The sequence below is a fragment of the Battus philenor genome, unplaced genomic scaffold (assembly GCF_028537555.1).
Source record: "Battus philenor isolate CCGP_79_NKW_IND1 unplaced genomic scaffold, ilBatPhil1.0.hap1 SCAF_27, whole genome shotgun sequence".
NCBI lineage: Eukaryota > Metazoa > Arthropoda > Insecta > Lepidoptera > Papilionidae > Battus > Battus philenor.
In genome coordinates this window covers 8,737,783-8,750,208 of record NW_027181690.1, presented here as the reverse complement: position 1 = coordinate 8,750,208, position 12,426 = coordinate 8,737,783, and the positions used below count along the sequence as shown (strand labels likewise).

The 12,426-nt window shown below is 35.3% G+C and overlaps 1 protein-coding gene across 1 annotated transcript in view; it reads right to left on the bottom strand.

Moving 5' to 3' along the window:
- Window positions 1-12,426, bottom strand: part of shot (dystonin-like protein short stop) — a 178,429-nt gene that overhangs the window by 125,014 nt on the left and 40,989 nt on the right. The window contains exons 5-17 of the mRNA XM_068768857.1: window positions 12,200-12,387; window positions 11,479-11,610; window positions 10,700-10,869; window positions 9,958-10,179; window positions 8,728-8,932; window positions 8,137-8,241; window positions 7,409-7,527; window positions 6,191-6,335; window positions 4,929-5,045; window positions 4,302-4,426; window positions 3,474-3,702; window positions 2,373-2,552; window positions 1,294-1,386 (exon numbers count right to left, since the gene is read on the bottom strand). Coding sequence (XP_068624958.1) covers window positions 1,294-1,386; window positions 2,373-2,552; window positions 3,474-3,702; window positions 4,302-4,426; window positions 4,929-5,045; window positions 6,191-6,335; window positions 7,409-7,527; window positions 8,137-8,241; window positions 8,728-8,932; window positions 9,958-10,179; window positions 10,700-10,869; window positions 11,479-11,610; window positions 12,200-12,387 — 2,030 coding nt within the window. The remainder of the gene's footprint in view (window positions 1-1,293; window positions 1,387-2,372; window positions 2,553-3,473; window positions 3,703-4,301; window positions 4,427-4,928; window positions 5,046-6,190; window positions 6,336-7,408; window positions 7,528-8,136; window positions 8,242-8,727; window positions 8,933-9,957; window positions 10,180-10,699; window positions 10,870-11,478; window positions 11,611-12,199; window positions 12,388-12,426) is intronic.

Sequence of the window (12,426 nt, the reverse complement as noted above, 5' to 3'; positions counted from 1 at the left end):
AACAATAAACTGAGGCGGGTTTTTTTGTGGTCACAGACAAATATCCTTAATACATTTCTAGAGCAATTCGTTTCCTACTATTATAAGCAAATAAAGAATGTTCACTATGTAATGCAAAATAAATACAATAATAAAATACAAATTAAAAATGATAAGTAAATTAGTAAGTACTTTATATATTTTGGCGATGATAGTTATCACTTGCAAAAGACTCGATACAAAATAAGGTTATTTCTTACGGCATTGAGAAAATTTGAAGTTAATTCTTAATTCAAAATTTATTTTAGAAACAAAAAATAAATTTACTGCCTGCCTGTGATAAATACATTTCAAAGAGCATGTTTATGGTCCATGTGCTTCTTTATAGACAACAATTATTTATGCAAAATTAAAACACTTCTTTTATAATTAATGAAGATTTTATACTATATTTGAACGACGACAAAGTAAATTACGCGATATAAATATTATAGCTTGTATCAACACGCCGATAAAACAATTATAGTAAATATATTATATTGAGCTTTAAAACCACACTTAAAATTTATTTTTATTACTTTGGAATAAAAAACCTTTTACTTTCTGTATCATCATCATTTCAGCCGTATGACGTCCACAGCTGGGCATAGGCTTCGCTCATAAGTTCCTAACAAGATCAGTTGTTAGGGGTATTCATACAACGGTTTTCGAACGACTTTAATAAAGACGTCTTTCTACGTCGCATTTTTCAATGGCCTAAACTGCAAAACCTTTGATTCCCAGAGGCCATTTGTGGCCAATACAGCCTGTACACTATCACTTCAATTTGCTAATCCGTTGGTCTATAACCATTACTTCATTTCGTCTACGGACCTGCTTTCGGTTTAATGTTTATTTTTATTTATATTCCTTTAAATACCCTATAAATCTTGTGTAATTATAAATACTGATAGTTTGAGCCGCTAATTTTTGAATGCCTATGTATATTTAAACGAAACTAAATTGAATTATTTCTGAATTTGTTTATCACACTTTCATTCATTCCGAAATTTTATCTATACAAGTAGTATTAATATTTCGGAATGAACAAAAGTATGAAAATGACGTTCTAAACTCTCTACAAGTAAATACTTATCATTCCATTATAAGTTTTAATCCTATTTTAAAATAAATTATTATTTGCACCAAATTATTAGTAAACAATTAATTTATAACCTACACGATTTATTTTTGAATGAAAACTCTTTATTCTTTTTAATTTTACGATTACTACATTTTGAATTAAGTCGCATTATTCTTTGCAGTTTTACTTACCTGTGGGAAGTCCCACCCTTTGACTACTTTGATAGTGGCGAAGATCATATTCTGTCGCATCCGCAGTTGCTTCCTCTGCCATAGTTGGATAACCTTTACAACAAAAATCACTATGAAAACACACGCGAACACATCGGTGCCAACGTACAGCGATATGTACATCGTAAGCACAAGTCGACACTGGGTCAAAATAAAATGATGTCAACTTTAAAAGTAAACAATTATATACGTTTATCATATATGTATGCAGTTATTTTAATCGGTTACGTTATCATATTGAATGTGTTTTAACAACAGTTTTAATACAACTGAGGAAAAAGTATTGTATTAATATTGATTATTGGTCTAGGTCATAGATTTCCTATAGGACCGCTTTTAAACGGCCTGCATCTAACGTCTTATATTTTTAATTAAATACAAATTACTTACAAGTCTGTCAGAGTAATGTATAAAAAATAGTTTTTACAATTACGTAATTAAAGTTATAAGAGAGATAAGATATTTAGTTCGATATTTGGCAAAAGGGTTTGTTATTAAGGAAAGCACTTTAGTATCAAATTGATTCTCGAATGGGCGAGCAAGACGACAAACTACATCTGTCTATGCATCAACATTTTTTTTTGTCGTAGAACTTAAAGTACTGGACATAGGCCTCCTTCATTGATTTCAAATGAGACCAGTTGGAAGCGGTGTATCTTTTCTCCTGAAAACTTTAACAAGGCAGTATGTCCACCTAATAGGAGGCAGTTTGTTGCTGCGCTTACCACTCTGTGATCTCTTATTCAGAGACCTCAGCGGCCATCTGACATGCCACTGCCACTTGACCTTGGACAATCCGCTGGACTATATCGGTCATTTTCTTTGGTCTTCGGATCCTTGCATTCCTATTTCGATCCGTAGAGTCTCCATGATATGTTGAGCAACTACGAGCTTGCTAATAAGGCCTGAATTTAACGACTACGTTCCAGTGCCGTAGGTCATCTATGGTAACATACTATGCTTTCGTTTTTAGACAATATTGGATTATAAGATGTTTGGTAGTTTTACAGGATGGGCAATTATAAATGGGGGGTACTTACGCGATCATATGCGGAGCGTAGAGCATCAGCGGCGTGTAAGGCATCAGCGCAGGGCGGTGGTAGCGCTAGTACAGCGGCCGGTAGCGCGGCTTCAGTTCCCGCGCCGCCCATACGCACACGCCAACGCACGCGGCCCGAGTTGTCCACCACCGTCACGCTAGAACCTTTCTCGACCGCCACCTATCAATTTTAAATGAAACTAATTTTTAATATTTTATTTACGTATATTATATATATACTAGCTGATCCCGCAAACGTTGTTTTGCAAACAAAAACTAAAGTTTTTAATTAACACATTAAAAATAAGGGTTGATCGTAGAGGGGTAAAAATTTAAGGTTGTGTGTATTTTTGTATGTTGTATCATAAAAAAATAAAAACAAAAAATTTCGTTAAAAAAATAAAAAAAAATTTATAAGTGTGAACAACATTTATCACTTAGGGGTATAGAAAATAGATAGTAGGTCGATTCTCAGACCTACTGAATACGCATATTAAATTTGTTAAAAATCAGTCAAGCCGTTTCAGAGGAGTTCAAGTTAGAACACCGTGACACGAGAATTTTATATATATATATATATATATATATATATATATATATATATATATAATACGAGAGACAGGGTGGGTAGGCCCACAAGGTGAACCGACATAATTAAGGTCGCTATAATTTTATACAGGATTATTAGACCTAGACGTGAAATCCTATAACGTATTAGTTGATAAATGAGCTATAAATTCGCCCCCCGTTGACTCATTTACATGCTTTATTTATTTTTTTTTTAAGATTCTTTATTGTAAACGCTAGGATACTTTTAAATAGTTTCATAATAATAAACAAAAAAGTATACAATGTCCGGTCTTATCATACGAGTCAATCTCTTACAGACAATTTATAATGTAATTACGTGATTGTAAAATTACATTTAAAAAAAAAACAACTGATAATTTTATAGCCGCCTCTTCTCAGCAGATCGATATTCCGAGTCATTGTTAGGTTACTACTTATAATATAAATGCCTATTTGGTTAAGAATATTTTAAACTTGAATTTATAGCTTTTACACCTACAACCAATCACTCTGTAGAGTGAAGTCAACTCACGTTGGCGTGTTTATAAGCGCAGACAGTCTCTGCCCGGAGTGGCCTGGTGACCGGTGCCCGACGTAGCTTCACGGGCCGTACTTCTTGTGCCTCTTCCACCAGACGGGAGACTAGACCGCCGTGCGAGTTGAGCTCTTCGCGTAATTCCTGCATACCCTTGAGCAGTCTCTCGCCCTGGTCTAGCGTGAACTCTGATTGTGAAAATGTGGAGTTCAGTGCTTCTTCGCGTCTGCAAAAAAAAGTGCTTTTAAGTAGAGATCAATTACTCCGACCTATCTATATATTTATGTGTAAGAAATCCCCATTTAAAAACTGACTCATCAAGATATCTTTAGAATCATAAGTCTTGATACAGAAATTTCATATGTAAAATTTCATTTAGCCGAGTAGAGGTCAGCTAAAAATGGATTTCACGAAAATTCGATTGAAAGTGCTTTCTTATACTTATTTTCGAAAACTATAGGTCTTTCTTATAGTTATAAAACTTGGCTAGAATATTTTTATTGACATGAAAATTACAAAGACTTTTATGAAATTACAGCTTCGCACGGTGCAGGGTAGGCCGCCCACTAGGTGGACAAACAACATAGTTTGGGTCGCGGGAAGTTGCAGGATACGGACGGCAGAAGAATTGTCATTGTGTCGATTTTTGAGAGAGGCCTATGCCTTGTAGTGAGTGTTTATCGTCTTATATGTTGATGATATACACAAAAACATACAATAATAACGAAAAATAGAGAAATGAACATGGCACACATTTAAGGGTAAGCAACCAGGCCACTTTGACAAATTAACAATCTCTAATAATAAATATCATACGATACTTACTTCTGTATCCACTTCTCTGCTTCTTTTACTTCTTCGAAGAAGTTGTGGTACTGTGTGGTATGCTTCAAATGTGTTTCTAGACATAATGTCAGTTGTAGCACCCAAGCCCATTGGGACTGCATCACCTGGACAAATAATACATATTTATTATTTAAATTAAGTTCATTCAATCATTCATTCATATTATTATTCACATATCAATCATTTAAAAGTAAAAGTAGAATGTCGAAAGAATCCAATTTGACAGAAACTAGAATCAGATTGACTTCCCTTATAAGGCCTTCTTAAAGCTACGAGGGTTTCAAACGCACCCAGATTTGAGAAGAGCCCACAAGAAATTCAGACGGATTCTTTTATTCATTAATGATGATCAATGACACGGTTTGTATTTTTAATTAATGTCTCTGAGGCCGCTGGTCGGCTACAACTACCGAAAGGTTCTCTAGTTGCGACCATGAGTCGGTAGACGTGGAGCGGGTAGACTCCCTACCTACATGAACCCAGGACTCAGTCAAGGTAGCGGTAGTTCTCTACACTCGGGCAACGCAAGACCGGTAGCTGTCGCTATCTTTAGAAGAGGCGTATACCTTACGGAGGGTATCTATCATGATTAGTATTATTACTAACCTGTAGATGAGCTTCTATGGTCTTAGTGGCAGGGTGATGTTGTGCGATAAGTGCCTCTCCTCTATCGATGACATTGCTGAACTGTAACTCCCTCTTCTCCAATGAAGACATCAGTTGCTATACAAAAATAAACCCAATTACAAGACTGCAAAACTCAAAATAGCATAAAAAGCACACAAGAATAACATAGTCTGTTGGATGCATTAAAAATAAATAAAATCGGTGTAATAAAACATGAAACAAACCTCTCTATCATCCCCAAACGAATGCTTGCACAGAAAAGAAAGGAAACGTTAAAGTAACTAACAAATATGTATGTGTGACGTGTGCATGTATATATGAAATAGCGATTATGTGTGCGTATGGTGAGGACATACACAGATGATTAACTATATAACTAAGTATTAACATTGACAAAATTTAGAGAAAGCGAATAATGTCTTGCCATTGATATCTAGTTATGATTAACTAATATATGTATATATAGATAATACACATATAACTGGACCAAACTGATTTTTTTTAACACTTATCTTACCAACACTTCCAGGTACCTATTTCTACCATAGCGGGTCAAATGACCCGACTTTGAACGTATTTATACGTATTCACTTGAACGTATGAAATATAGTTGTTATGTAGGAAATAAAAATTCAATCGTCAAAGTTAAACAAAATAGTATGTTGACGATTTCTATTACAAACGTAAAAAATAATAATTTTTCAATATAAAGCTAAATACATTTCTTACATTATCAATGCAAAAGTTCAAAATGAGTCATTTGACACGTTATGGTATGTTTAGTGTTTGATATATACATACTCGTATATTTAATATAATCATAGTCAGTGGATGTACATTTAAAATCTCTTCATTATTATATGTTCACAGTTCATACAGACACTGTATCTTGGCGAATATGAAGCCTTTTAGATATGAGTTAGTAGTCAAAGGGTCCATTAACCACCTAATCAAAAAAATAAGGTCCAGAAAGGATCACGATCCACAGTAATGTTACTATGCAAGTTGGAAGAAAGCAGTCAAAAATTACAAAGATAACCAGTAGGCAGGTATGTATATATCATCTAATACTAGTAATAGACAGCTGGGATTATCCAGAAGTTGCGCTAATTTAAATAAGATAGTTTCTGGCCAAATATAAAATATGTTTTAGCATAAATTTAAAAATAAATTACTATATTTTTTAGATGTGAAATTATAAAGTGTAGTAAATATATCGACAAAAAATAAATATCTCTTACTTCATAATAATGCTGAACCGCTGGTAGATTGATATGAGGATCTGCCCAGTCGCGTGATAGTTCCACTTGTTCCTTCTCGTTGAGCCAATTCAATTCCGCAGTGGCCGACTGCAAGAAATCTTGTAGGGCGTCCAAATCTGATATTCTGTAGGAAAAAAAATTGACTCAGTTTTTTCGCTGACAAATGAGCATAAACACCCCGTATAAAGTAAAAACTTTTTTTTTATGAAATACGAACGGCCAATAAATTCTGGCAGTAGTATGTAAGCAAGGACATGTAGTAAAGAATAATTTATTTACTCATCTGAAACCGCATTTATCATTACTTTATTTATATATTACCTTTTTTTTTAAATATTATTTATTGTACTCTGTACATTTAAATAGATTTTATAATCTCTTAAAGACAACCATAGTATGGAAAAGGTTCAAGTATAAATAATGGGTAGTTAACGTATACAACACGTATATATATAAACATATGTACGTATTTATTATTTCAGAAGCCATTGATTTTTTATAGGGTATAACTATACATTATTTGACAGCAAATAGAAAAAGATAATTTTTTTTTCAACATTGAAACTTTTAATAGAACTCTTATTGATCGACAACTTATCATCTATTTTTTCATCTATTTTATTTATGACTTTATTCTGCTTCTTTACAACTATAACACCTAATAGTTGTGGAGAAGAAACAAGTAGCAATTACCTTTATAACTTAATAATAAAAAGCTGTCTAGATACACTCAATACCATCAAAAGTTTTTCGCTACTTGCTATACAATAAAAAAAAAATTAGAGTATATTAGAGTGTTTTAGAGCGATCGAGTTATTTAACGGAACGTATTAATATCTTCACAATAAACCACGTTAATAATAAAAATTAGTTTACATTTTATACTTCGTAAGTTAAGGGTTTGTGAATTTTTTTATAAGTAAGGGAAAGAAAAGGGTTGGTTTTTACTTTAGGTGTTGTATTTTTTTTCTCTCCATAAATATCACATTTTCCCATTTTTTTATTATACAAAATATGGAAAAAAACATTAATAATAAATAATACTTGTGGCTATAGAAATTTCTTTTCACATGTCTAACTTTATTTCAATTTTATATACACGTTTTTAATAGCAGGTTTATATTTTAATTCGTTCAAAGAATTTTGACATGACAACTTTTACCTTATTTCATAAGGTAGTTTTAATTTGATTCTTACCGTTTAGTACTTGTAGATAGCAGCTCAGCGTACAGTTTCTGCAGCTGACTCAAATGCTGGTTGTACAGGTTTAGCTCTTCGCCGGTGAAGTTTGATCGATTGTGGACACATTGCTCCACCTGAGGAAGAATGCAGAAATAGATCTTATATTATGTAATAATTTGAAATAAACTAAGAATGACAACGGTAAGCAATATGGTGTCTCAGAAGGTAAGTTTAGTTGATATGGCAAGGAAGTATCATCGTTCACAAATTATATTCTCTCTCACTTCCTAGTTCTCTTCTCTATAGCTAGATGAGAGATTGTGAGCTTAGCAATGAGGCCAGAAGTTGCTCTGATAGCATGGCAATTGTTATTAGCAAAGATATCGCTTTAATAAACTGTATCCAACCGAATATCTCACTCCCTTACATTTCTCATTTTTTACTTGATTTTACTACCCAAGTGGTATTGACAGAATCCGCGGCTTCGTGGTTACTGGGCGCAAATCGCCTAGCACAAAACCTTTTTTTAATGTAACGTAGCTCTATGGAACCCACGGGAGCTTCGGTTCAATCCGCTACATACTGCTATTTCATCGAGTCGTAAGGCCATTTTATATCGCTTTGGCGGATGCTTCGTGACGTGACTAGACTCAAGGACCCCCCGAAGGGACATTGACTTGGGCTGTAAATTGAAGATAATAACTATTTTACGACGTGTATTAATACAACAATATAATTATTACCTTTGAGTGGAACTGATCGATTTGCTTGTGCTCCCTTTGATGTTTATCCAGTTCATGCTGCACGGTGGGCAGGTCTGACCCGTAATCGGATTCGTGAAGCTTTTTCTGCGAATGAATATTTCGTTTTAAACAGATTAAAGATGTCAATTTGACTGTAAAATGATTACTATAAAACAACACATTCTTGTCAACCGCAACGAGATATTACAGTTTAGAGGAATTTCGGAAATGTTGATACAGCATATGGTTGAATTTTAACTACTTCCGTCAAATATTCTCACGTTTGTTATGAAAGTAATAATAAAGAACCAAACTGACTTAGTTGTGGGCTCTTCTCGGGTTTATTTATTTATTCATTTATATTACTACCCACATACGTCACGAGAGGAATTTCAAAAGAGCTCCATTTTGTAAACAATAAAATCAGATTAAACTCCTCTCTCTCCTCTCTGTATAGAGCCCACAACAGATTACTTTTACAATACTCTTAATTCAATAGTAGAGCAATTTATTCTCAAAGACATAATAATCATAGTAATGTCTAACAATAGAAAAATTATTCTGATTACATTACATTAAACGGATACGTACCAGCCTCTCCTTGCACCATTTGGTGGCCGCTTGCAGCTGCTGGAACTTGGGGTCTGCGTCGTGGACTCTAGTCTCAAGAACTGTCCTGGTCTCCCGTCGTACGGTGGTCTGTTGTACCGGCATTCGGACTGAGGACAGTCTTGGCACCAGGCGTCCTGTGAAGGCTTGTCTAGCGGCCAGCCAGCGCTCGTGGATTTGTTGTACTCTGTTACAAAAGGTTTTATTTGTAAAAATATTTTTATTTTGTTTGGAATAACGCACAATTTTATACTTTATAATAATAACAATAGTAAAGAAACAAAAAGAGAGGGTAAAATGGAAAAAAAGAAATAGATTTAGTTCTATCAGTGGCGTACCCAGGAGGGGGGGGGGGACGGTGGGTGCGGTCCGCACCGGGCGGCACTTACCTTGGGGCGGCATTTTTTATATTTACTTATAGTTGTAAAAAGCAACTTTTTCATTTCAAATTTATTTTCTTTCTTGAATAATAAATGATTATTATAAGTTTAATATTTGATTTATATAAATTATGATTAATTTTATGATTTCGAATATTATTCCTGGGTGTATATAAATGCATTTTAGTGTAAATTTTGGATTCAAATTCAAGAACAGGATAATAATTTTATTTTATTGTATTCATTACAATTCGTTGAATTCGTAAAAGGATCTTTACGAATTTGTTCGGCAATTTTTCCTAACTAAAATTGTTTGATGTCAGTTTTTAAATGTCATTTCTTTTGAAAAGTTTATATGATTACTTTGAAGTGATATATCAATATTTTTTTAAATCAAAAACTACTATTTGATTGACATATAATAGAAAGGGCGGCAAACTGGAGATCGCCCCGGGCGGCAAAAGTTCTAGGTACGCCATTGAGTTCTATAGTGGTCCATGTGGAACTTTGGTGAATGCGATACTTGAAAGGGGCCTAGGGTAATTTGAGTAATAAAGAGAAGAACTAAAATGCCGGCTCGACTTCACCTATTAATGTAGGCAGATAATATTTTAAGAAGCTTAGCTACTATTACTTGTAAAAACTTGAATATTCCATATTCAATACAATGTGTCTATACTTGCAAAGCGCCAATTTATTGTCTAGTTTTGTTAATACGGTTTGGTAAGTGTAGCTTCAGGGAGTCCACCGAAACCCGCTAAGTTTCGAAAGAGATCTATGAGGACAAAAGTTTGGGAACCTCTGCTCGAAGGACATACGTGTAAGTAATTACCGTCTGTGCAGTTCCGTGGCCTGCGGATATCTGCCCTCTCGCAGCGCGTGGCAGTCCTGGAACATGTCCTGGATGCCGTGCTCCATGGCCCGCAGCTCCTGCTCAATCTGCTCGGCGGCTTGCTTCGCCTCTGCTGGGTGCACGCCGCGCTCTACGCGACGGATTTCACCCTCGATATGCCGTTCCACGTTGTCCAGTCCCGACTCCGTTTGTTTAATGTCTCTGTTGAATTAAATATATCATTTATATTTTTTCATCTCTCTTGTCTTTTTTAATTTTTTTTTAAATTACCCTGTTTTTGTGTAATGAGTATAAACGCTGTATTATAATGTTTTAACATAGTTTTAGGCAGTATAAGTTTCACGCATCGGTCCGAGCCGATTGTTGAATATTATGTGAAGATCAGGCTTTGTTTAAATCATTGAATCACTGTTTATTGTTTATTTTACAACATCACACCAGATAAAATACAGACGATACAAAAAGAGAGAAAAGTAATTGACACAAATCTTTCTAGTTTCGTTTCATTAAATTATTGTTTTAACTTGTTTACCTTATATATTATAGAGATATTTAGTATTATAGTATTATAGAGATATTTTGTCGATAACGATTCTCGATTTTTGTTATTTGCACGCCCCTCTGTTGTCTTCTCATACTGTTGTTACCAATAATACATCGCCTCTCTTTCTTCGCCTTCACTTCATTATACTGTAAAAATTCATTAGTGGTATATCGTTACCTATGCAGCTTCTCAGCCAAGCGCTGCAGCCGCTCGAGGCGACGGATCTCGTCGGCCAGGTCGCGTTCTCTCTCTTGCTGCGCCATCAGCAAGCGAGCCCACGCTTGTTCCAACGCCTCGGGCCGGAGTGTTGGCTCCACTTCGCATTCGCCAACCGACTCGAAGTATTTCTAAGAGTTAATAAAATAATTAAAATGTTGTAGAACTCAATAACTTTAGGAGCCGCTGCCCGTAAAGAACCTCTCTAGGTTCACTATCCTAATTGAAATGAAACACTCGTATGAAGTAAACCGCATGGTTGTTTCATATGAAATTTTATGACTATTTATACTGCATAAGCCATGATTTTCCTCAAACATAATCAAAGAGGATGGCAGCATCCAAATTTCGTGAAATATTAATATGTATAAGCCCGAGCCGAGACTCAACCGGGGGCCCTCGGGCTTTTTTTTAAAAAAAAAACTAATCTAATTGCCTGTGCTCTTCCGACTCAAACCTGCGGAATATGCAAATGCCACTTAAGCAGCAGTGAAAGTCCGATCCAAAAAGTGTCGGAATAGTATCATAAAGGGTTCCTATAGCGACATACAACATGGTGTCCTGTTGCAGCGGCATTTATATCGAATCCTACAACATCACGGCGATTGTTCTTCCTTCGCTTAAAGTATATAGTGTCATGTGTAACAGGTATGTAGGCAATATCATTCGAATATATTTAAATACGAAAAAAAATCGTGTTTTGATGTCGGATGACTTTAAAGTTGATCAAAAATTAAAACCTCGAGATCGCGGTACTGGTGGAAGAGCTTCTGTTTCTCGCGCTGTCGGAGGGGCACCTCCTCGCTGCGGAAGCGCGTGCTCTCGCTGAGCAGCTTTTTCATCTCGATCAAAGTTGACGGGAAAGCACGGTCCTGTGGAATAACAAACAAGTTAATATTCAAGTTTATCCTACTACTTACCTAAGTAACCACTCAAGGTACATCCCTACATAAACCTCTCTAAGAAAAACAACTATTCTTAATTCATTACGTTAGGCAAACTCTGAAATACAAAAACAAAAGACTGACTTTTCGCGATATTTTTTTTTACGATTTGTGGTCTTCATACGAATTGACGATAAAAACATTAGCTTTACGTAACCTTACTCTTTAATAAAATATTTTTAAGGAAAATTTCTTTTTATACTTATTACGAATACTTTTACGTAAAATAAAGTTGGATGTTCACGCGTAACCCTCCAAATAAATAACAAAGTAGAGATAATATTGTCCTTCTATCATATACTACGACCATTAAATTGCAGTGCCGACAACATAAATCGCTACTCACACCGTAAGACGATAAAAGTACAGGACATCACTAATGTTGTCCGTCCCTTACACCGTCCGAAAGAGCAGCGATTGTAAAACAACCTCCATCTTTCATCGTACGATATTACTATCACCAATATGACCACCAACGCTATATGAACAACTTCATCCCCCTATCACACCGTCTCACCTGCATGAGTGAGCATTTCTCGTGCAACCAGGCGCGGTGCTGTGCGGCCTGTTCGGTGTAAGCGGCGGCGCGACGCTGCGATTCCGCATCGAACAACGGATGCACCGCCGGCGGTTCCGGGAACGTCTCGTACAAGGAAGAGATATACGTAATCAGGGATTTCTCATCGGGTTCGTGTGTGTCGACATCTGAAACAAAAATGTATTTATTTATTTCATCTCATATAT